Consider the following 26,620-nt stretch of genomic DNA (forward strand, 5'->3'; position numbering starts at 1 on the left):
TCCACAGAAAAACTCCTAATTTTTAATAAAGGTTAAAAAAATCAAAGAAATGTCATTATTCATATGAAATACAGTAATTATTTTCTTAGAATGGGCTAATTAAATTTAAGGTGGGTTTTTTTTGAGGGGACAGGGATTCTAATCTGTAATTTCCTCAACATAGAGAACTTCAGATGGGAAAACATCCTCTACCAACGTAGATGAGCAACTCATATGTAGTTTATAATCTCATAGAATGGCCTGCCACTCAGAAAGATTAAAGGACTTGCATGTGGTTCTACAGTTAATGTGTCTCACAGATAGATTTTGGGACCAATTCTTCCTGATACCAAAACTTCCATGCTACCTGGGAGCTAACAGAAATATTAAGAATATTTTTCCGAAGAATGATTGGAAAAAAAAAAAAAAGCAAACTGAACAAATGTCATGTTAAATGAAAATAGATTAAATACTCTATTTTTTTTAATGGAAGGAAATGGAATGATGAATTTATCCCAGAATTAGAAACAGGCAATGTTTCTAGCAATCAAACAAATGGAAGACATTGTTAAAGACAAAATCTATGGGTTTGATCATCTACATATAAAAGGATTTTGTGAAATAAACAAAAAACACTAGATTTAAAATTATAAGAAAAGAAATAGATTGTTGCAAAATATTGGCAGTATGATTTATAGTGAGAGTGTCAATATTGATGTGATTTATGCATCAACTTATTGGGCACTGGATAAAAAGATAACACATGAAGACTGTGAGTGGTATTTAAAGCAAAGATAAACTCTTTGAATCTATTATTCTTCCACACAGAGCTTTCTTCCTAAATGAGCAAGAAGCTGTTGCTTCAAATACTCCTTTAGTGGCAAGTCATAATGAATAAAGCAATCCTTTTTTGGGGGGAAAACTAGTGGTTAAATGAGTACTTGACATTCTGTCTTAGCCATTGGCCCATGAAAGATGATCATATATAGATGTTATACTTGGGTTACAATTTGGGAAAACAACGGATTGTTTTGCCACTTAATGAACTTGAAGAGGTCATTTCTCCTCTTTGGACCTTTGTTTCTTCATTTGTCAAATGAGAGAGGTGGATTAAATGGTTGTCTCTAAGGGCCCTGTTCCATATGCACTGCCTGACACATAATAAATGCTTGTTGCCTTGCCTTTAAGCTCTAAAATTATATAATAAATAGTTCTATAGTAAATTAAGCTCTCTGCCAAAGGATTAATATTAATACTAATATTGTGATATCAGGAGACGACTTTCAATATGAGACCTTAGGAAATAGGAGAATTTCAAATGCCTTGGTGGTCAATCCACTGGCCAGTGAGTTAAAAATAGACTTGGTCATGGGGAGGCTAAACCATTGTTTAGAAATATGTGACACTCATATTCTATCTCCCATTTCCCTATCAATATTGACTGTCTTGAATTTGCGGTATATCTTTGTATATTATATGTGTTTTCACTGGCTGCTGTCTTGTTTGTCTTCGCTGTTACATTGACTATTAAAAGCTACTATTCCAGGAGTAGATAGGAATTATGCTATGAATCTTGGTTCAATATCCAGAAAGCTATTAGTTGAAAAGAGCTATAGAAATGCAAGATTATGCTATTAAATCAGTCAGAAATTTAAGGTACTATATCCATCAAGGTTTGACTTTCAATTCTGAGTTTATGATGAGTAGCTTGAATTGAAAAGAGAACAGAATCTTTTTTCTGTTAGAAAGTTTTTATTTAATAAAAATGAAGTATTATTCATGTCATAGGTAATTGTATTCCCAGATGTTCTCATTTTGTATCAATGAGTATGGACAATATGAATCTAGAGAGATTCTGACAGTATGAATTGATAAATTTTTTTGGGGAATCAGAGAGTTGACTATGGCTTTGTAGCTGATGACTGGAAAACTGACATGACAGGCTGTGCAGCTGTGAAAAGTTTCTTTTCATCTCCACCTAGAACAAATAAAAGAAAGTATTTTAAAAGTCACATTTCTTTCTTTTCTTCTCTCCTTACATTTTCAAGTCTCTCCTCCCCAACCCCTTTACTAAAGTAAACAAAAGTGTCTTGGATCTAAAAATCTAATTTGGAGTGACTCTAGAGCAAGAGATACAGTTAACACTGAATATTCAGAATCCAATAATAAAGAAATAATCACTTTAGTGAAAAGCCAGCCATTGACTTTGTTTGGTTATAGGTAGGAGATGTTGATGAAAAATAGCATTAAAGTGATGTTTTACAAGTAAAATTGCTTTCATTCAGTACACTGAAGTCTATGCAGAAGAGAATCTCTTATTCAGATCTAATAGAAAGCAGAACAGTGCAGACAGTCCAAAACCCAAACTGCAAAGGGATCAAGTTTAAATTTAGAGAAAGAAAATTGCTAATGTATTATAAGGAACCAAATGATTGTTATCCAAGAAAATATGCCTGCATTGTCTGTGTCTTTCAAGTCTCATTTGGATGAGTGCTTTATGGATTTCTGCTATGTTGAGAGATCTTTAAAAATCCCATTACTAATATGCTGGGCAGCTAAGGTTCAGAAGATTTTCAGTGTATTAATTCTAGTATTCTGAATTTTTAAATTAATTGGCATCATTAGCAGTAAATTGTGTGATGACTCTGAAATAGTCTTCCAAACCAAGTGGAACTGGCAGTATGAACATAGACCTGAGTAATAAATGGCCTTTCTGGGAAAAAGGGGATAGATTAGAAACAGTTTTCTGAATTACCCCCCTCTCTCTAAATTCAGGCCTTTTGAAACTAAAATCTCTTTGGTGAACCCAAACTGAATCTTGACTCAACATATTTTCTTTGTGATCCAAGATCAGCATAGTCATTATCATGTGTGTGTTTTCAAGCAGGATAAAATAAAGTTATTGACTCAGAAAGCCTAAATCTGTCATTCTCCATAGATGAAAAGATTGATCCACAGTTGTGGCCCCAGTCTATCTTTTCTTCCTTAACTTACACCATTCCCCGTCACATCCATGGTTCAAGTCAGACTATTCCTCATTCTCAGTTCTTGTCCTGCTCTTAACTTGCCTTCATAACTTATTTACAGATTTGGCTCTTCCCATCTCTCTCTTTCTCTCTAACCTGTTTAAACTCTCCCTTCAATGCCAAATCAAGATGAATTCATGAATGAATAAATCAATGCAAAAACATTTGTTATATATTAATTATGTCCCAGACATTGTGCAAAGCAATGAGGATACAGATTGAAAAGGCAAGACAGTCGCTGTCCTCAAGGAGCTTGCATTCTAAGCTGGAGAGACCATAGATAGTCAGGCTCCACTACAAGGCAGATGGAAATGCAACAGACAGATAGTAAGGCATCTTCTTTAGAGTCTTTGCCATCGATAGAACAATATGCCACTTCTGACATCTCACTATTTGACAGTACCAAGGACTCTGGATTTTGAGAATCTGAGGCTACAGAGCAGACAAAAGTCAGCATTTGCAGAAGGAATTGCTAAATTGCTTTTCTATAGGGATTGACCCACTGGATGATTGCTGTAAGATCCAGGTAGAAATAGAGCTGGTGGACTCTTATAGGAAGAAGGGGGAGAGGGTAGAGAGGATGTTTTTGCCAGGACTTAGAGGAACAGAGTCTAGAGCTACCTACCCCACAGTCTAAGAGGAAGTTGTGTATAAAGTAGTGCTGATAGGACACCTCTTCCAGGAAGATTTCACTTATCTCCTCCTTGCAAGTCCCTTACTACCCTTCAGGTTTCTCATAGAGGTAGCTAGTAGTACAGTGGATAAAAGTTCTGGTTCTTAGGTCAGGAAGACAATAGTTAAAAATTAGCCTTGGATGCTTACCACCTATGTGACTCTGGGAAAGGCTATTTGCCTCAGTTCCCCCAAATGCAAAATGGGATTATTGTGAGAATCAAATGAGGTAATATTTGTAAAAAATGTATACATAGCATAATGTCCTTGTAAATTGTTATTCTCTCCCCCTCTTGCACTCCTTCATAGTATTTTGCAGCCAAGAATGTCTTCTACAAGACTGTATGTTCATTTCACTATAGTCCAAAGATAAAATTGTTTATTTGTTTTAAATCGTAGTGGGTGGATCAAGGGATCCTGGTTAACTTGAAAAAGCTTTAAGGGTTGAGGTCATTGTTGGCAACTTTCATTATTTGAAAATAAACCAATCAAATGTTTTAAGTTTCTGCTATGTGACAGTCCTAGGGTATACAAGGGGGAAAAAAATCAATGCAAAAAAAAATAAATAAAATCTTTGTCCTCAAACTTATATTCTTTTGGAAGAGACAATATAGCCACATAAACAGAATAAACACAAAGTCATTTCAGAGATGGGAAGAGGACTTTGTATCTTCTAAATAGGTACCAATATCCACATGGAGTGATTAGGTGGATCCCTTCCTGGGGAAACTGGGGAGGATTAAGTAGATCCAAAGGATTTTAATTATATCTCACAAGGGCCTACAGTTTATAAATATGGACACTTTGTTGATAGGATTAAGGGTCCTGGAAGGACCATGAGAAGCACCCCAGCCTGGACACTTGTCAGTCCATTCATGGAGAATTAAAATTTATTTTATTATTCATTAATTCCCAGCATTGGGCTGGTTTGATTCTGAGACTTTCAGCTCAAGCTCACTGCTTCGTATCTGGCCATAGCAAAAGTGAAGCTAAAAAGATAGAGCCAAAGGCAATGGAAGAAGAGGCATGGATCCTGGCGTGGGGGTGTCTCCTCATGGAGAGATATTAGGGGCAACTCTAAAGAACCCCGAAGGCCTGCCAGGCACAAGAAGAGGCAGAGGCACACTGCACTTGCCTTAGGCATATGGAGGAGCATTAGGAGAGTCTGGATCTCAGGGTCCTGGGTGGAGGTCTGCAGCTTGGACATGAAGAAAAGAGAACAGGGAGGAGTAAGTGACAAGGCCAGCCTCTCTTACTGTGAATTAGACATTCCAGAACTTTAGTCCAAGGGCAGTAGGATTACCTCTTAGTCCCAAATGTGTGCTCCTTCTAGGGGAGTGCCAGGCCTTAGGGTAGTCATGTAATAAGGTCGCTGATATGTACAGCTCCCTTTAGCTAAAGGTGACACTCTACAAAACTGAGGGATGTATTGACTATTCTGGAGCTGGCCTGAGTCCTTTATATTGCTTTGCATTGTCTCTAAGTCACAATAAAGACTAACCTGTACTTTATGTGCATTGTTACCCTGGGTGCGTAGGGGGGAGTTGGGCATCCCTTTATCCATATCTGTAGAGATCTAGACATGAAGTATGTTCTGAAGTTTTCAGAGGAAATTCTGAGGGAGAGAAAAATTAGGCAAAGAAAGATAGGGGGGAAGGAGGATGAGTAAACCTGTGGTCTGATGTAGTAGTTCAGAATCATAGCAATGTAGAGTTAGAAAAGAGCTCAGAGATTATCTACTCTGATTTGTGTCTTAATGGGGATTTCCTCTTCCGCATCCCTGACAATTTCCCTACGCTAGAAGGCCTTTACTGGGAAGATAATCGATACCACAGTCCACTTTTGCAAAGCTCTAATTGATACTTTTCTTTACATGAAGATCTAAATCTGTCTCTACATTTCTCAAACATTGCTCTTAGTTGTGCTTCTTGGAGTCAAGTGTAACCAGTCTAAATCCCCTTCCCCATGATGACTCGTTAGATACATGAAAATAACTACCATATCGCTTCTGATCCTCTGCCCCTCAGATGCTTGAACTGAACTTCAGTGGCCTTCTTTTCTGTCTCCTCACTATCTTTGAAACCTTCCTCTTGGCCCACTCCAATTTATCAATGTCCTTCCCAGAACACAGCACAATAATCCTCATATTGTCTGACTAGTTCAGAGTACAGCTGGACTAACATCTCCCTAGTCATAGATCTTGTGCCTCTATTAATAAATTCTAAAATTAAGTTAGGTTTTTTAGCTGTCTTATTGCATTGGTGATTTATATTGAGCCTGCAGTCTCCATCTTTTTCTACATTTTGGCTTTCTTTCCATTTGTAGAAAATCTTAACTATTTGTGTTAATAAGAAATCAAAGTATGATTTTCCTTTTTAATTCAATAAGCATATATTAAGTAGTGAAGATGTAAAGATAGGTTTGTTAAGTTGTTAGGATTAAAAAAAAGGTGAAATAAAATATAACTCCACACATGAGGAACTTGAAATCTTAAAAGGGTAAGGGTCAGAAATAACTCGGGTTTTGATTCTGGGTGATGACTACAGACCTTGAGAATTAAGGAAATAATCCCTTGTTGATATAGCATTTTATTTTCCTTTGATCTAAAATATGTTGGACTATAGTAGTTAAACTGAAAGAAAAAGAGGCTCAAGGGAGGGGAGAGGGTAACCTAGCATGTAAAATGAAAAAATGCTAGTAAAAGTCAAGATTATCTTATTCTGTCCCAGAGCTAAAAGGCCACGGGAGCAGGCAGTTAGTATTTTTGTTGTTGTTGTTGTTGTTGTTGTTACTGTTTTCTTAAGATAGTGGAAGTTGCTTGCATTCTTCTGACACTATTGGAAAATAAAGGCCAAACTCTATCCAGACCAATACTTCCAAACCTTTCCAAAACCCCTCTTAAGCTTTTTATGAGGAAAAAAATGTCATCACTGTCCTCTCCAAAACTATTTACAGTGAGCATGCATGACACCAGAGTTACATAGGGAAGTGAATTGTAGATCAGGGAATTCATTCCATGAGCCCTGGCTTCCTTCTAGCATTACTACAAGAGCTTGACAATTCCCTCTTACAGATTTATTGATTTAATTTTTGTTTGGCTGTGCTGGCTATTAGAAAGTAAATTTCCTGAGAAAAACAGGATACTCTGGGAATTCATAAATGCTTACACCACACTTGGATGCTATTCCAACTACCCATTTGTCCAGAACAGCTACAGAAAACCAGAATGTGACAGTTGATTATCTTTTCTATTTGTTATATTTTTTTGGGGGGGGATTATCTTTTTTTTCTAATTTTGTCATTTGAATTTGCAAAGACAATTAAACTTCCTTATCATCATTTGGGGATGTCAGCAAAATATTTGCAATTTTTGTGAATGAATAAGAAGCTTTAAATAATGACTCCAAACTTCAGATTTGAATATATTTAGAATTGAGAAGGTTATTAAATGTTATCCATTCCAATATTTTCCATTTATGGACAAGGAACTGAGTCCAGGAAAAGTTAAATGATTTACCTCACATCCCATAATTCATAAATGACAGAGCTAGCATTTAAAACCAGGTCTTCTGACTCCAGAACACCACATCATAAGGCTTCTGTGACTGTGGGTATGCCATAACTTCTGCACGCCTCATTTTCCTGTTCTCAAAAAGATGGAAAATAAGTAAGTTTCTTTCTGAAAGAAAATTATGCCATCTGAAGTTCAGTTAAATGATCTGAGGATGTTTAGCATAGATAATAAGGCATTACCTATTTTACTGGGTTTTTATGAGCAAAGTACTTTATAAATCATAAAAGGTTATAGAAATATGAGCTATTGCTATTATTAAGGAATTTTAATGGGGTTTATTATTTTTTCTTACTACTATACACAAGTGGTATATTACAATTAGAATTTCATGGATAGAAAGTTTCTGAGAGCAGCAGAAAAATCTTGTTAAATCTCACATCATATAATCAATCTTCATTATCTTTACTAATGAAAAGATAAGACTAGCATGGCTAATCTAAATTTGTAGATAACCTCTCAATTTATTTTACCCTTTTTTATTATTACTTATAATGGTTCTTATTTAAATTTGTATTATTCCTTTATTTTAATTAATTTCTTTATTTTAATCTTCTCTTACACCTAGATTTTATGGCCAAGCACCTATGAAGTAGTATGTTTTTTAGTCCAAACCTTTGATTTCATTTGTGTAAGAAATTCCCTAGAAAGAAACTCCCTCTACCAAATCAGATCAGCTACAGTCTTGTGGCTTAAAGTCTTATAGAATTGCCAGAGAACACTGAAAGGTTAAGTGACCAGTCTAAACTACGCAGCCATTAAGCATAGGAGATGGCAGGTCTTCTTCCAAAGCTGGTTCTCTATCCGTTAGACCACAGTTAACCCCTATCAAGGATTTAAATTAAATGGCATATGTAAAACGTTTTGATGTCTTCCTAGGCTATCTGTGGGGAAAAGTTCTAATCAGAGGTGAAGTGACCAAAAAGGTTGGCTTCTTAAATAGGGGGTGAGCGGTGGAAGAATGAGAAATAGAAGGTAAGGTAAAAGAATTAATTATGGAATAAAACTTTCTTTAATAACCAACACTTGAATTTAACTTGATCTCTCTTTTTAAAAAGTCTGATTAAATAATCAAATTATTTTATTGTTTCTTCATTGAGAATTATAACACAGGACAGCTATATATTTTAATTTCTATAAGGAAGCCTGCTTTATATTTTTTTTGAAACTGTTATTCTATTCTTGTGAGTATGATGTCATTTGTTCCCTTTCAGAGGGGCAATTTTTTTTTTAGATTATCATCACCAAACTCAATTAAAAGTCCAAAACTATGTAAAACCCTCTGATAATGGTTATATAGTCTCTCAGATTTAGTGTCCTTGTCATGAGTGGTTAAAATGGTCCCCAGCTGAAAGTTATACTTGGAAAGTCTCCTAGGAGGAACAATCCAGAAGAGGCAGGGATCAAGATGGTGGCCTACGAGGAGTTCTTCTGCAAGGCACTAGGAAATGTAATCTAGGCACTATAGGGCCTATCCTGAGTCAGCAAGAATAAAGAAGACATTTATCAATGATCTACAAATATCTTAATAGGAGTTATAAGGGAGGAACAGAAACAGGCAGAGAGATAAAGAGAAGTGAGAAGGGGAGGCAGAGGGACACATTGTCAAGGAAAGTCAAGATACAGAAAAGATCAAATTGCTAGGGAAAGAATGAACTACCCACACTTCACAGTTGGTCAGTATTTTAGAAACCATTTCAGATCATTTTTATGTCTTGGGAGAGACATGTTGGCCTGCTCATTTGGAAAGAGAATGTACTTCCCATTTTATTTCTTTTCTACTTTTGCCTCCTTTTTTTGTAGGAATAAAAATGTAGCTCTTCTCCCCTAAAAACACCATCAGATGATACACAAATCCCATGTGTTCCCAAATAGTGTTAGAATAAAGAGGTCATAGGCTGGTTCCCAACCCTAGTCTTCCAGTTTGTAGTCTTCCCAATCAGCAAGTTGCTGGAGGTATCCTTATCACTGGAACAAAAGAATTTCATGCTTTACAAACTCTTTGGGACCTTCTGGAATCACTAGCAAGGCTTGGATACTTATGGATGCCTCTTGGGAATGGAGTTTGTGGCCTTTTCTGATGCATGGGGCTCCTAGTGCTTCTTTGGGCATATACTTCACTCTATAGAACAGAAGCTTTCTGAGGGGAGGAACTATTTTATTTATGCTATGTCTTTGGATACTTGACTGTGTCTATAATAGAGTAATCTCGATAAGCCCTTGTTATTTGATGGAAGAAGGAAGAAAGGAAGGCGGGAAGGAAAGAAGGAAGATGGAATAGCTTCACAGAAAAGTAGAAAGACAGAACTGTAATTATGTGGTAATCAAAGGACAATTAGCATAGTCAGAGAACTTCCCAGAGGGACCATGGAAGTACTTTTTTAATGGTAGATGGATGAATTTCATCCTCTTCTACCTACAGTTTCCAGAGTGTCTTGGTGGCTGTTGAATGTCCACTTGATTTGGTAGTTTCTATGGTGTTCTGTTGACTGGTTTGGGTGTCTTCAGGTCTCCTAAATAATCATCACTGCTAGAAACGTAGCATATGGGGTGCAGGCTAAGAAAAAACCAGGAATGGAATCCATGATATAAATAAAGGCATATTCTTAAAGTTCAGTGTAAATGTCAGTAGTAGCAGCAGCAGCAGCAAGAGGTGGTGTTAGGAGTAGTCTTGGTAGAGGAGTAGTGGAGTTACTATAGTAAAACATTTCAGTGGGGACTAATCCAATCCTCCTAACAGCATGATGAGGCACTAGCAGGAGAGGTACAGTTTTAGAGTGTGATTGATTTGTTCCATCTGTCTGTCACTTTGGGAGCAGTAACTGGTAGACGAATGAACTTTGATTTGGATTTCAGAGAACATGGTCGTCTAGAAAATGTGATCTAAACTGTACAAAATTAAATGAGAGGGAGAGGCCTATGGAGTCAGAAACTTCCTTGTAATACTCACCGAATGAATGGCTATGAGAAAGATGCAGTCCTGGTCCTGCAGGGAAGCAAACTGGCTGCCAGCCACCCCTGGGTTGGTATCCTGACTCTGCAAAGGCAACAAGTCTGGGGCAAAATCCATAGATAAAGCCCATCAGAGTTGCCCAGAGGTAGGAGCAGCTGCATTAGCCTCAGCAGATCCCCTTGTCTCATTTCTCATTCTCCCAAGAGTACCCATTCAGCAAGCACCACAGTCCTGGCTCGTGTCTACAACACTTGGATATGCTTTAGGGTCTACCTGGTGTGTTACAGACCGAGGAAGGACATCAGCCTGTCACCTGAAGGTATACACAGAAGGTTCGTACTTGTAAAAGCCTTTTAGGATAGATCTCCTGTTTCTGGGAACTGGTGCAGAATTAGCATGGAGATGAGACTGTAAAAAGTTGTCACTGCTGCTGCCTTCTAAAATCAATGCAGAGGAAAAGAAGGGAATAAGCATTTATATAGTACCTGCTATATGCCAGACCTTGAGCCCTTTACAGATATTATTTCATTCGATCCTCACAGCAACCTTGCAAGATTAGTGCTATTATCCCCATTTTACAATTGAGGAAACTGAGGCCGATAAAGGTTAAGTGACTCACCCAAACTCACATAAATAGTATCTAAAGTGAAATTTGAACTTCAATCTTCCTAACTTGCAGGCCCTGCATTCTTATCTACTGTGGCATCTCAATCAGTGAGGTCTAGGCGAGGCTGGGTAGCCATAGAATTCCCTATATAGGTAAGAGTTATAGGGGTTCTGTCCTCTCAGATGAGGAATCATTCCATTTCAGTGGCTCTTTTGTCTCCCAGACGTTCCATGCCCCCAATTCAACCCCATCATTTTAGAGATGAGGGAACTGAGGCAAAGAAGGGTTAAGGACTTTTCTAATATGCCACAGCTAGTAAAGGATCTGAGGCCAGACTTAAACAGAGCTCCCTGGAATTTCTGGCTCCAACTTCAGCATCCTATTGACTATGCCAAGCTTCCTCTCATGAGCAGGGAGTTAGAATATGTGCTTTGATGGGGCTAAATACCTCCTGATATTCCCAGTATTTATCTGGGAGGGTTGGTTCAGGAGTTGGCAGATCGGTCTGGCTGGCAGCTGTGTGGAATGGTTTGAAGTTGGGAGCTGGAGACAGCGAGGGGAATTGGAACAAGGCGACTGAACTGCCAGGAAATGTAAAGATTGTACAAAGTCAGTCGGTGAATCCAGAGAGCCACGGGGAAGCATGGGAAGTTGTTGACATGGAAGGTGACAGTATCTTGGTGATAATTAACATGGCCCTACAGGGGACAGATTTGGTGTGTGAGAGGTTCCATTTGGAGGGGGCAGCAAGCAGTTGTTTCTATTAGCACCAGCTTGGCATGGGACTATTTAAGGGGTCTGTTTTCACTGAACAATTTTCCTGAGAAAATTGAGGCTATTTGCCTATGGACTACATCTTATTCCATTTCAAAAACCTTTGATATTATATCCCACCCTCTCCTCCTTTGTACCAGTCTCTGACGAAGAGGTGGCCCTCTCCTTGCCAAAGCAACCCTTCCCTATGTGCCCTTGATCTCATCTCCTTTCAATCTTCTTCAATAGACTGTAGCCTCAATCATCCCCCTTTTCATTTCTAAGATCTATTTTTTATTTATACTTATTTTTATACATATATTTATTTATATTTTATTTACTGATTCCTTCCCTACGACTTTTAAACAAACCAAAGTCCCCTCCATTTTAAAAAGTAAAAACAAAGCACCTTTCCTAGACACTACTATCCTCCCAGTTTAGGCTTCTATTGTCCATCAGCCAAACTACTTCCATCATACTACCCTCTCCTGTTTCTTTTCCCCCTTTTCTAACTATTCCTTCTCATTCTCCTTTGCCAGCCCTGTTTATATTTGCTCCCTCAATATGAGTATTCCCCAAGGCCCTGTCTTAGGCCCTCTCTCATAGTCTCTGAATGACCTCATCCCCTCGCATGGATGTATTTCTGGGCAGATGACTCCCATATTCACATATCCAGGCCCATCCTCTCCCTTGAGTTTTAGCCTCGCATCACCAATTGCCTTTTGCACATTTCAAACTGGAGATATCATAAACTCAATATGTCTGAAACTGGACTCTATCCAAGACAACTCCAAGGGACTCATGACAAAAATGTATAACTGATGGAATCTGAATGCAGATTGAAGCATGCTGTTCTTCACTTTATTTCCTCCATGAATTTTTCTCTAGTGTGAGCTATGTGTCTTCTTTCACAACATGAGGAACATGGAAATATATATGGTATGATAACACATGTACAGCCTCTATCACATTACCCTCTGTCCCAAAGAAGAGTGGGAGGGAGAAAGAAGGGATTGCAAAACATCAGAAAATGGTTATTGAAAATTATATTGACATGTAATCTGGAAAAAAATTTTAAAAACTGAACCTCATCTTTCCCCCCAAAGCTTTTCCTTCTTCTAAGGGTCCTTGTTTCTGTTGAAGGTCCCACTCTTCTCCCCAACTCCTTGGTTTATAAACTCAGCATTATCCTTGACTTCTCATTGTCCCTCACCTACTGTATCCATTCAGTTGCCAAATCTTTCTGTTTCTCCCTCTACAACATCCCCACATTTGACCTCTTCTCTCTAATCTGCAGCCTTCACCTTGGCTTCGCCCTTCATTATCTCTCACCTCAATTATTAAAACTGATTTCTAATTGGTCTCTTCCCTTCAAGTCTCTCCATTCTGGTCTGTCTTTTCTTCTGCTGCCAAAGTGCAAATCTGACTATGTCACTCCTTTACTCAATCAACTTCCATGGTTTCCAAGAGTTTATCCTTTAGGATAAAACATAAGCTCCGCTCTTTAGCTCTTAAAGCTCTTTACAACCTGGCTTCAACCTGTCTTTTCAGGCTCGTTGTCTATGACTCCCCCTCCTACACTGTGATCCAGACCAATACGCCTGTTCTCTGTTCCTCCCAAGTGGCATTCAGTGTCATCCGCCTTCCCCTTTCATTGGTAGCCTCCCTGTCCACGGCCCTTCGTCCATCCTCTTCCCCTCAGCCTCCTCCAATCCTTCTCTTGCTTTAAGATGCAGCCAAATAGATATCCCACACAGGAAGCGTCCCCCGGCTCCTACAACGGCTAGTGCCTCTCTCACTGTATAGAAGTAACTAGGTTGTGTTCTGTACAGATTTATTTTGTATATACACCTGTACATACATGCTTATTATGTCTTTCATTAGAATGTAAATTTCTTGGAAGCAAGGCTGTTTTATTCCTTTTTTCTATCCCCTGCACCAAGCACAGTGTCAGGCACATTTATCAAGCAAGGCAATTAGTGCTTGATTTCTGACCTTGATTGCTCAGGTTAGAAAATCTATCAAGAAATTGGTCTGTGCTTTATTTCAGCATAAACTTTTATTGAAAGTGTAGAATGTCCTCACATAGGTTTTCTGGTCATATCCCTCAGATTGCCTTTAGATGTGGAGGGTATTATCAAATATTCTCCAGCCCTTCCCTGTGGAAGGCTCAGGCTCCTCAGTGCAGTTTATTCTGTATATGGGCATTCTTTAGGCCCTAGAGCTGTGACAATGCAAACCACACTTTGGGCCTGTCAATATGGATTGGGATTAGTGAGGAGAGGAGTAGAGAGAAGGGTCCCAGGAACAGGCAAAAATGAACTAAGAGAGCTGGAAAGTTGTCATCGTGCCCCGTAAAACTTATTTGATAGGAAGCTAAGGGGCAAGCTTGTGGGTCTCAATATTTGTACCTGGTGCCAAGTAATCTTCACCCTGAGTCACTAAAGGATGCTTCAAATTCTGTAGCTTAACTGTCTAAATTTGGAGTACTTGGGCTGTCTCCTGGACCTGAGCTAGCTCAGCCACTGTACTGTTTGCAGGATCCCCCTTTCCCTTTCAGAAGGAGTAGTGGGATGGCCACTGCCAGAAAGCTGATGTGTCTCATATTCCTCTATCCATCTTGTCAGCTGAAGACCCTGTTTATGTGTAGCTCCTTTTATTATTGTTCTTCCATTGGCGCAGAAACAGAAAATAGAAAGAAAAAAATCCAACTACACATTCTCTAACATGTCTCCCTGAATCAGTGTAAAGTCCTGTGATGGTCTCTTTACAATAAGACTTATTGCTACCTGACTCTTCTTCTGCTCAATTCCCAGTCTTTGATGACAATGGCTGGTATGAAACTTGTATTTTCATAAAATGCTAACCATTTTCCATTAGACATTATTCATTTGAAATAAATGTGTATTGAGTGATAAACTATGTATGCCAAGGTCCCTGTGCTCAAGGCTTGTGAAGTCTTCTAGCACCTTGTAAACTGACTTATAATTTCTTAAGAGTACAGACTCTTTTTTTTTTATTCACACAAAAATGCAAAACCAAAAAATGACTTTTTTAAAAAGACATAAACAATATTTTCTCCACAACATTTGTGGCAAACATTTAGTGAAGTTTCTGTAATTTTCCAAGAGAATTCAGTGAATCAAAGTGGACTTTGTGCTAAATTCTTCAGCAGAAAATAAAAGTAACTGCATTTCAGAAAATGTGTTGGGGTTTCAGAGGGGGTAGGTAGAATCAAAATGAGGTGTCAGTAAGAAAGACAGACAGACTCACTCTCAAAGCACTTGCCATTTCTTTTGGATAATCACTATGGCTTAGCCTTCTTGTCTTTAGACCATAAATCAAAATAGTCATTATCTTCAGATTCACTATCTTAACTTTCATTTATGTATTTGACTACCTCTTGTTATTTTTGACAAATTTTCTCCCTTTAATTTAGGGGAAGATGAATTAGAGAATTAACACAAAAACTAGTTTATCATATCTGACACAAATTGCCTCCACAGACAAGGAAACCTAACCTAGATTAAAGTGTATTTGTCAAGGTAAAGAGTAATCTTATTTCCAAAAGTTTATCCATATAAATTTCTCTTTCTGTATATTTGGTTAAGGACTTAAATTAATCAGATCATACCTCTTTATTTTGTTCACAAAGACCACAATTCTTGGTAGAACCGGTGGCCTGAGTTGAGTTATGTGACTCCAGAGATTTTACTTTCTGACTCTAGTTAGTAAAATAGTCAATAAACATTTATCAAGCCTCTACTATCTACCTGGCAATGTGCTAAGCTCCAGGCAGAAAAAGAAAAGGCCATCCTTACCCTCAAAGAGCTCATACTCTAATTGAGGGAGACAATATCTAAAAGAAAATTCAAGTGTGGGATTATTAGAAAGACCCAGAAATCCAATGAAATGGGTGGTAAAGCAAATGTTAAGACCCAGAGTAATATAAGTAGATTAAATAAGTAGACAGTGTGGAGATTGGGAAGAGAACTACAAATGTACCAAGGCAGAACAGGATGGTAAGAGCAGACAACTTTAAGAAGCAGTCTCAGGGAAGATGCTAAGGCTTAGTGGTCCTTTGTCTTATTTGAAGGAAAAAAGTTTTTGACTCCTATCCCATTGGAGCCTTGTGAACAACCAAAAAAAAAAACAAACAAAAAACCCCTCAGTAAAAGGAGAAGGCAAGGGGAGGAAGGTGCACCTAATGGTTAATTAATTGTATTTTATCATTCTATAAGAAAGATTCAACATAGGTTAGATTTTCTTTTTTCTTAGACTTTCTTTTTCAGGCATAAAGACCCTCAGGAAATCCTTCAGTGTGTTAGAGTATTTCTGGAAGGCTGTGGGCAAGACACACACATATGGAGAAGTTATGGCTAGGTTGTGACCTTTACTAGTGAACAGTATGCCCACCCTGATGAGATCCTAGGTAAAATGAATTATTAAAGATGTGGGTTCTTTTTCATAATGCCAAGGCTGGTGTATCCATATTTTATGGGAGTGCCAGAACCGCTTTGATGTTTTTGAACCAGCTGTTTTTAAAAGCCCCTCTGCTTGTGCCCGTTATTTTGGGAAGGCTACCAGGCTTAATCAGTGGAAAAGAAAGGCAGGCGAGCACCATTTTCGTGCACGAGTGGAGAATGGCATTCATAGTAATCACTGGCATTAAGCAACACCATGCTGCGGGTACCAGTTTACCTAATATCCTGGAGGAGATAGGAACGGCCGGCCTATCAACAGCGTCCGCAGCTGTTACCAGAAAGAAGCTGAGGGAAGGTGGCAGTTTAACTATGTTGACAAATTTCTGACCAACCTATTACAGTATGTTAATGTTCATTTTCAGACAATATGTTCTCTCCTTTCTCTCTTGCCTGGCATTTTCCGTTCCTTCTCTCTTCCATCCTGCTCACCCCCCCCCCGCCCCCCTGATTAATAAAACTGTAGGATTTACCCAGATCGTGCAGCTGGGGGTGGGGTTAAGAGCAGGGGAGCCCCCGTCGGGAGGAATTTACCTTTTAAGACTAGAGGGGGAACAGGTGCTCTGGAAATGGCTCATAACTGCATGGAGATGGGATGGCATTCCTGAAGGGAAAGGTTACTTAGATTAACAACACTTTGCTGTAAATTATGACATCCTGGCTCTGTCATTAAAACAGGTGGCTGTCATTATGGCAGATCTCTCATAATGGGAGGCTAATGTGGGCTGAGAGAGATTTATGGAGGCCCCAGAAAGATGAAATTGCACATAAAGGAGGAAACAGGGCATAAAGAGGGCCAATTTGAAGAATTCCTCCCCTCCACACACACCCCCAAGAATACACAGGAAGCTTATTAATAGTATGGAATGTGTGTGAGCACTTCCAGGTTAAATTGCCTGCCGAGCTTTACTTTCTTCAGATTCTTCCCAAAAGGATGATACTTCCCCCACTACCACCACATAGATTTTTGCTCAAGATTTAGTGGAGCATCGATTGCAACATTTTGTATTTGTAACTGGGTGCCCCATCTTCTGTTTACTCTGTAAAAGGAGCCAATTGCTTAACTAGACTTCTGGATCCAAGGATCTGGATCATAAAGTTGGATATCAGGGGGTGCCTTGCTGTGCAGAGAAGCAGATGAACCTCTGTGACCCACATTTTCCCTTTCGTCACAAAACATGAAAGTTATGCTTGGTTGGGCTGATCTATTTCTAGCTTTATGGAATCCCTAAAATCTCAGGCTCCTTCCCATTCTTTTAACTTCTGCCCCAACACAAAAACCTTTAGAAACACACACACACACACACACACACATACACAGTATTTTGGAATTTACTCTACTAAATACAAAAGTTAAAAGTATTACACATGTTGCAGAAAATAATATTTTTTGTTACAGGAGGCAGTTTCAAAATTTGTAGAACATGTCATAGGCAGATTTCAGAATTCTGCTTACCACGTGTAGGGTAGCATTACCTTTTAAGGGCATTAGAAGAATACATGCTTCTTCTCAGAAGATTAAATAATAATAGTAATAATAACAACAAACATTTATATATCCCCCACTATGAACCAGGCATTGTGCCAAGTGTTTTACTAATAGTATCTTATTTGATTCTGATAGCAGCCCTATAAGGTAGATGCTATTATTATCTTCATTTTACAATGAGGAAACTGAGCCAACCAGAGGTTAAATGACCTGCTCAGAGACACACAGCTACTAAGTGCCGGAAGTCAAATTCAAATTCATGTCTTCCTGACATTTATTAGGTAAATCCTAGTGTTCTACCTTCTGTGCTACTAGCTGCCTAAACCCTTGTCGATTGATTCCAATTCCAGAGAAAATTCTATAATGGATTATTATAATTAATGGATAATTAGAATTAAATCCTTAGAATTACAGTGAAAAGAAGGCTTTTTTTAAAAATTCAGACAAATCCCAGTTTTGTCCCTTTCTACTTGTGTGACTTTGTGCAAGCCATATCTCAGTAGCAGGATCATTTCTACATTTGAGAAAGAAAGAAAGGAAGGAAGGGAGGGAGAAAGGAAGGAAGCAAGGAAGGAAGGAAGGAAAAAAGAAAGGAAGGAAGGAAGGAAGGAAAGAAGGAATTAAAGAAGAAAGGGAGAGGGAGAGGGAGAAGGGATGGAAGAAAAAAAAGAGAGAAAGAAGAAAAAAGAAAAGGCAGAAGTCTTCTAACTTCTCAAGCTCCCCCCTATAAAGGGAGAGATAAAAATCAAGAGGAGGTTGAATAGAAAAGTGAACAATGGTCACAGAGAGTGAGTACAACTTCATCAATAACAGATCATTTCAGACTCATCTTAATTCCTTTGTTTATTTGGTAACATTGTTTCTTTATAAACTGGGCTGTTAAACTGACAAATCAAGGGAAACCTGTATAGAATTTAGAAAAAAAAATAAACATTTGTTAAATTTTTTCATACTATTCTTATGGGAAAGATAAAGTGGTATGAGCTACAGAAGTAGTATCAAATTCAAATAGAAACAGAATCCCTGTGGGCCACACTTTGACTTAGATTGCATTGTATTTTTATTCAAATTGTTCAACATTTCTCAATTATATTTTAATCTAGTTCCCACAACATTTTGCTCCTTCTTGGGGCCCATCCCAAGAGTTTGACATTTCTGGACAGTAGTACAATTAGATAGGTCCATGGCTACTTGAATTATCTAACTGCAAAAAATAGTTATTAGTGTTTAATGTCTACTTTGACGGAATGAGTTTTTCAGTGGGATGCCTTCTGGGGATCTGAGCTTGGCTCTGTGCTGCTTAACATTTTTTTTCAAATCCTTTGGTTTAGGAATAGATGGTGTTCTTATAAAATGTGCAGATGGCCCAAAGCTGGGAGGAAGAGCTAACATACTAAAGGACAGAGTCAGGATCCCAAAATATCTTGACAGACTAGAGCAGAGGTGTCAAACTCAAATGCAGCAGGCAACCCTCCCAAAGTACTGCCTGGAACCAGATTAAAATGTAATTGGGAGACAGTGAACAAAATAAAATCACAATGAAACATAGATAATAGTAGATTTAAAAAACTAAGCCAATATTCAGCCTACAGGAACCCTTATGTACTGCATAGTGGCCCAGTTTTTATTTGGGTTGACACCATTGACACAGAGCATTGCTTTGAATTTAAGAAGATAAAATTCAATAGGTATAAACCCAGTCTTACACATAAGCTTGAAAAATCACCCTTAGAATTACAAAATTGAGGAGAAACGATTAGGCAATAGTTTGTCTAAAAAAGATTTGAGAGGTTTTTGTTGAATGTAATTTCCATACAAGTCAGCTGTGGGTCTTGACAGCCAGAAAATTTAAGCAATCTTGGGCTCCATTGAGAATTAGATAGTTTCTAGGAATAAGGAGGCAATCATTCTGCTGTACTCTGCCCTAGTCAGACCACATCTGGAGAATTTTATTCAGTTTTGGCCATAGTTTAAGAAGCATAGTAATGAATTGCCCAGGAAAGGTCAACAAGAATGGTTACTGGCTTTGATTGAAGGATCTGGATAGGTTTAACCCAGAAAAGACTGAAGGGAAAGGGCCATGATAGCTCTCCCTAAGTTATGAAAAACTGCCATGTGGAGGTAAAATAAAACTTTTTTGTTGTTGTTAAACCCTGAAAACCAAACCAGGAGCATCAGAGGGAGTGGCAAGTAAGCTCAAGGTCAGAAAAAAATTAACAATGAGAAGTATCCAAAAGTGAATAATGCAATACTGGTGGAAATGAACTAATTGAACCATTTTGGAGAGTAATCTGGAATTATGCACAAAGAGTTATAAAACTCTGTCTATCCTTTGACCCAGCAATACTACTGTTAGGTGGATAGCTCTCATTGATGGTACCAACTCAGTACATCCCAAGATGTCCTTGGGAAATACCAAATTCCCCTTAACAAGAGGTCTTTCAGCAAAGGCTGGATGACCATTTCTGGACTGGGTATTCCTCTATCTGATTAGGCCCTTACCAATCTCTAAAATTCTGTGATTATGATTATATGTTCTTTTCTGCTGCATTGACCTTTTAGAGAATCACGGTTCCATAGAATCTCAAGAGTTGGTAGGTGCCTGAGAAGTCATTTGTCTAATCCAACCAAAACCTCACCAAGAATAGACTTTGCGATGTTATGGACAAGAGGTCATATCATCTTCATTTGGAAATTTCCAGTCAACAACCTATTCCACTTTTGGACAGCTCGTTTTATTTATTTTTTAAACCCTTACCTTCCATCTTCGAATACTGTGTATTGGTTCTAAGGCAGAAGAGTGGTAAGGACTAGGCAATGGGGTTTAAGTGACTTGCTCAAGGTCACACAGCTAGAAAGTGTCTGAGGCCAGATTTGAACCTAGGATCAGGCCAGATTTGAACCTAGGATCTCCATCTCCTACCTCTAGACCTGATTTTCAATTCACTGAGCCATCCAGCTGCCCCCTGGACAGCTCCATTTAAAAAGAAAATTTTCTATCCTTTCCTACTTGTTTAATTCAATTGGTAAGCATTTTTAAGTACCTACTGTGTATATTCAACTTCTTTTCATCTTGATAGTAACAAAATATAGAATAGATACCATAGCTACCCTTTTGTTTCCTAACTGCTTGTTAAGAAACTTAACTGCTAGTTAGTAAAAAGTGAGGAAACTAGAGTCAGAAAAGATGACTGTTTCTTCTTATATTGTTCAAAGCACCAAAGAAATTAAATTACATGGGACAAAAAAAAAAAAACCTGTGTGAGAGACAAAGAGAGACAAGACAGAGATAGAGACAAAGATGGTAACAGAGACCAGAGACATGAAGATAAAGAGAAAGAAGAAAGAGAGAGAAACAGAGACAGAGACAAAAAGAGGCAGAAACAGAGTCATAGCAGAGACAGAGAAAAGAAAAGAAGGAAGGAAGGAAGGAAGGAAGGAAGGAAGGAAGGAAGGAAGGAAGGAAGGAAGGAAGGAAGGAAGGAAGGAAGGAAGGAAGGAAGGAAGGAAGGAAGGAAGGAAGGAAGGAAGGAAGGAAGGAAGGAAGGAGAGAGAATATACTTGTGACTAAGGAGAAAAGTAGGAGGTGAAAGGAAAAAGGGAATTTGGCAGTTACAATACCTTGTAGGCTAGGCTGTTTCTGCTTGCTGTCCACAGCACTGATTAGAACAGGCAGATGGGGAGAGGAACTTAAATCAGACAGGGTTTCAGATCTGCTTCCAGAACAAAGGACATAGATGCACTTTCCTGGAATGAAGAGGAGGACTTGATTATCCCTAATGCCTTAGCCATTATTGCTCTGAGCTTATGTTGGTATAATGTTCAATCATATCATGTTGTTAAAGGACTGGTCTCCTTACCCAGCAAAATAGAGGAAAGTTGGGGGCATGCAGAGTGCTATAACCCCACCTTCTGAAATTAGATGCTATTTGCTTATTTATGATTTTGTTCTTTTATGTCTAAAATTGCCCCCTTCACAATTAAATCACCTCAGGGCACATGTACAGAGCATAAAAATTCACTTAAACACATAAAAGAAAATAACAGCTGTTGCCCACCCACATGAAAGCATCTCCTGTTAAATGACAGTTTTTGCAAAGTTGGGGCTTTCTGGGTGCCTGGGAGATAGGCCTGTCCTCAGCTAAAGAAGGAAGAGAGCTCCCATGGAAAGCATTCTTTGGGCACAAATGGAGAGCTGGCAGCAGGCACGGCTGGTGGATTTTCATTGTGAGTGCCTCTGCAGCAGGAATAAGCCTTGGGATATACCAGTGTTTAGAGACATAGATAGTAATCTAGCAAAGAAGACTGAGGAGTGGTGGGATGCCTCTGTCTCTTGAAATCTCTGGTTTCCTTTCAAGTTCACTTCAAGCTCCGACCTTCTGCCCAAGTCTTTCCTGAGCCCCCAAGCTGCTGGTACTCTGCCTCCCCCAAACTGTCCTGTATTTATTTTGCATCTGTTCTGCCAGAATGTACATGGTGTATTCTAAAAGGATATGATAAGCTCCCTTATGGGAGGAACTGTTTCAATTTCACTTTTCTATCCCCAACACTTAATACACAGCCTAGCCTAGAGAAGGTGATTGATAAATGTTTATTGTCTCTCAGAGAAGGCTTCATCAGACTGTCAAAGGGAAGCGGTAGCATTGGTACAGAGACCCCAATTCTGAATCTGATGTCAGAGGTCCAGGGTTTAAATCCCACACTGATTGCTTATTACCTGTGCAACTTGGGGTGAATCACTTAACCTTCTCCAGCCTCAGTTTCCTGATATGTAAAATATGGGGGTAGGACTTGATAGAATCTTGGCTAGATGGCACAATAAATGGAGCCCTGGACTTGGACTCAGGAAGACCTGAATTTAAGTCTATCTTCAGAACCTGGACGAGTCACTCAACCTCTGTCTGCCTTGGCATCCTCATCAATAAAATGGGAATAATAATAGCATCTGTTCTCCTGGATTATTGTAAGATTAAATGAGATATTTGCAAAAGGATTTTGCAAACCTTATAATGCTGTTTAAAGGGGCAGCTAGATGACTCAGTGAATCAGGAGCCAGGCCTGCCTGGAGAGGGAAGGTCCAGGGACCCAAGGTAGGTCACAACCCCAATTACCCAGCTTTACTGCTTTTCTGCCTTGGAACCAATATTTAATATCAATTCTAAGACAGAAGGTAAGAGTTTAAAACAAACAAAAAAACTGCTATAGAAATGTTAACTATTATGACGTGAAGTTTCTTCTGGCAACAGATCTATGATTCTTTAACCCTTCCATCTTCTGATCTAGGATCCATTCAGTAGTGGGTCCCCCCTAAATGCTGTTTTGATGATCAAATGAGACAGTATGTGGAAATACTTAGCACAGCACTATTCCAATAGTATGCACTTAATAAATGCTTGCTGTCTTCCCTTTTTCTCCCCAACCCCTTCCCCACCAATGGCAAACTTTGTATCCTGAGCATGATGCCACATTTCAGAGCCTGGATTCTTAGTTTTATTTAATTATCAGACAGATACATCTGAAAGTCTGACTACAGATGGCTCAGATGATGCCAAAACTCACAGTCTGAGAAGAGGAGGAGGAGGAGGGGTGCTTCAGGCCAACACAGCCAAAATGGCACTGAGCAATCAACAACAATTTTCCTGCTAGCCTTAACCTTTGGGTGGGTCGACTTGGGTCATATGGTTATTACCATGTATGGTACGAAAGTGCTGGGAGCTTCTTTGCAGGTGTCTAAGTGGAGCGACTTTGGACATTTCCAAATGTCAGAAAATAACAACAGGGAATTACTATGCCAGAATTACAGTCTTGGTTGTGTGTTAAGAATAAAGGGCCATGTCATAACAAACTCTTAATCTCAGCTTCTTGAAACTCTGCCACTTCTGTGTCAGGCACTTCAAGTTGTCACATCAGCAAGATCCCAAGTCACTATGAAAAGAGCAGATTACTTCCCCCTTAAAAATAGAAATGATAATAATTAGTAATCAATATATATTTATATTTCTCATGGAAATGGGTGGAGAAATTTAAAGGAATTTTGATTTCATTAAATTTCACTTTCAGTAAAGATAAATAAAACTTGACAACTTTGCAGAAAATGAACATGATAAATTTTACCAGCCCTCAGGATAGGGGAGAAAATTATCCCTGTACCAGAAATTCAAAGGAATTTCTTGTCCTGGGTTTGTTTCTGTGATTGTTGTTTGTTTGTTTTTTGTTTTATTTTGGTTGATTGAAGGGAATATATTTAAGGAAATTGACTTTGGCTAAGGAATCTCACTCTCTGTATTTGGACTTCTCTCAACATAAACCAGGTTGGAGTCTTGTTTTGTTTTTTAACTACATGTTGATTTGATTTAAGGATTAATGGCAATATGTATTACCCCAAGGAGAAGAGTATGAGATGCTTAATTTGTTACTCTAGAATTTACTCCACCCCTCTCCCCCAACAAAAAAAGTTCAGATCATCTGTTTCGTATAAATATGGCCTATTACTTTGAAGGAAAAAGAGTGGCATAGTTAAAAGAAACATCAGTGATAATGCTCCAAAATCAAAGATATAATAATGACATTATGAATAAATTAGGTCCAGTCATTTGTTCAAAGTATAATCATAGGATCACAGATATAGATCAGGAAGGGACTTCAGGTGCCCATAGCTATTAATTCTTACCAAGAGATTGAATACATTCTTTTAACAATCACAGTTAGCATTCTCTCTCAATTTTTAAAAGCTTCCATTTCCTCATTGGTATAAGAAAATGTGAGAAAATGTCAAAATGGTGAGGGAGCATCCCCATATTAAACAAAAATTTAATCATAAAAATGTCACTAACTTCATGTTATTCAGCAATAGAGAGAGGATAAAATGTATTACTCATCATAGGAGAATGGTTGATTTCTCTCCATCCTCAAGCCATAATCAATTACACATCATTAACAAAACACAAAATCTTTACTAATTAGCTTTTATGATTATATTGTTATCTTGTATGTTTCAAAGCATTGGAAATTGAAGGAATGTGCTCTCGACAAGAATCATTTGAAAAAGGGGGAAAAAAAGCTTACCACCTATGTCATCCTCAGAAATATCCACCCAGTGTTCTAATCTGTGATATTTTAATACTGTTCACTGCTAAAATTGATATTATTAGTAAAAAGCTGACAACCGTTGAAAAGAAGGAGAAGATGCTGAGTGCTCTTTCACACTAGGGAAACTGAATGAAATGTACCATTTGGAATTCCAGTTATGTGAAGAGAGTAAATGTTCGTTTCTCGTTTTTTGCTTTGAACTCTTTTTCCACTTTATGAAACCTTACTTTTTACATTTTTCTTTATTAGATAGAAATGAAGTACAGAGTTATTCTCCATTGCTTGTATAGCCTAGTTCCCTGCACAGTTGGTAGGGGCAGCAGTTGGTAGGGGCAGATAGATGGCACAGTGCATAGAGCACTAAGCCTAGAGTCAGGAAGATCAGGGTTGAAATCTAGCCTCAGACACTTCCTAGAAAGATGACCTCAAGTCACAACCCCTGTTGCCTTGGTTGACCCCACCACCTTTTTCTGGAAATACATATACTTAAAAAAAATTTTTTTAAACATAGAATTAATACTCTATATTAGTTAGAAGGCAGAACAGTGGTAAGAGCTATGCAATGGGAGTCAAATGACTTGCCCAGGGTCTCACAGCTAGGAAGTATCCAATTCCACACTTGAGCACAGGACCTCCATTCTCTAGGCCTGGCTCTCTATACACTGAGCCACCCAGATCTCCATTATTCATATACTTTTATGATGTCTTTTGTATGACTGCAAATTCTCATTGATAAATATACCACAGCATACTCCTGCCTACCCTGTGTCTTTCTGTCCTTTTGGTTGCTTTCAAATATGAGTTTGCTGAGATTTTGCTGTCCCCTCCCCTGTAGCTAGAGTTTGCAGAAATGGAAAAGCATCACTATTCGGTCTTTTGTGTGGATGATCAGCTGGGATCATTGGAAGTTTGCTGTGATTTCCTAACTTTGACCCAGTCTCCCCTCCATATTTATGGAAGGTCCTTCCACATCTTTTGTTCAACACTATATCATGGGTGCCTTGGGGCACCCATGCTGATGGGCATAGTACGTCGAGCTGCCCATCCAATTGGATTTCATGATCAGGGCCATAATTCTTCATCATCTACTTCATTTCTCCAGTGTGCACCAGGCAATATTATCATTCCAATATGGCATCAAATTCCTGAAAGACAAGGAGAGTCTTTTTTCTTAAACTTTAAGTCACATTCCTGCAGTTTCCTATAGATATAATGAAACTTTATTATAACATAATTCAGTAAGAAAACTCTTCAATATAAAGGATTTTACATTTTAGACTTGCATTCAAAGGGATATTGTTACTAACCTATAAAAAGTATTATAGTACAATATATAATATAGCTACTCTAATACATATTCTATAATAAGCATTAATATATTATATATCTTTATAATATACAATTAATTATAATATAGCTATGTAGTATTGATGTCCCATTGACAAAGAAAAGCATAATTAAAATGGCTAAAATTTTAATTTTAGTAAGAAATAAAGATAGTTGTAGAGATTAAATCTGATTTCATTGGAATAGGGAACTGTAACATGAGGAAACTCCATCTGCAGATGAGCAACTTTAATCTAGTTTATAGTCTTAGAGAATTACCCAGTACACTGAAAAGTTAAGTGATTTGCCCACACAGAAGAGAGAGGATGAAGCATTTACCTGGTGCCTACTTTGTGCCCAGCATTGTGCTAAGTGTTTTTTATGATAATTACCCCTTCAAGGAATATATTATACCCATTTTATACTTGAGACACTGAGACAAGCAGTGATTAATTGATTTTCCCCAGGTCACCCAGCCAGTGAGTGTCAGAGGCTGGATTTGAGCTTGGGTCTTCCTGATTCCAGTCCCAGAACTCTATGCACAGAGGCAAGCAGAGGCATAGTTCTTCCTGACTCCAGTGTCATCCATCTCTCTCCTTACAAGGCATGACTGCCTCTTGTTGTGAGAAATAACAAGGAAATCATCTGCATCCAACATTATTTCCATGAACAAA

At 38.4% G+C, this 26,620-nt stretch overlaps 1 protein-coding gene and 1 long non-coding RNA gene across 8 annotated transcripts in view; one reads left to right on the forward strand and one right to left on the reverse strand.

Annotated features, from left to right (window-relative positions):
- CELF2 (CUGBP Elav-like family member 2) overlaps positions 1-26,620 on the forward strand; it is a 969,858-nt gene that overhangs the window by 507,544 nt on the left and 435,694 nt on the right. The window contains exon 1 of one of the 7 annotated variants that reach the window (XM_056800812.1): positions 7,047-7,344. The exons of the other annotated variants lie outside the window; for them this stretch is intronic. Within the exon in view, the coding sequence (XP_056656790.1) occupies positions 7,334-7,344 (11 nt within the window). The 5' untranslated portion in view covers positions 7,047-7,333. Of the gene's footprint in view, positions 1-7,046; positions 7,345-26,620 lie in introns of those variants that run through there. 7 annotated transcript variants of the gene reach the window in all.
- On the reverse strand, positions 1,712-21,957 carry LOC103091941 (uncharacterized). Its single transcript, XR_008912577.1, has 3 exons — positions 21,594-21,957; positions 21,153-21,278; positions 1,712-1,957 (listed from the first exon to the last, which is right to left on the reverse strand). It is a non-coding gene; the product is annotated as an uncharacterized LOC103091941 (long non-coding RNA).

This window comes from Monodelphis domestica, chromosome 5 (genome assembly GCF_027887165.1).
Source record: "Monodelphis domestica isolate mMonDom1 chromosome 5, mMonDom1.pri, whole genome shotgun sequence".
Lineage (NCBI taxonomy): Eukaryota > Metazoa > Chordata > Mammalia > Didelphimorphia > Didelphidae > Monodelphis > Monodelphis domestica.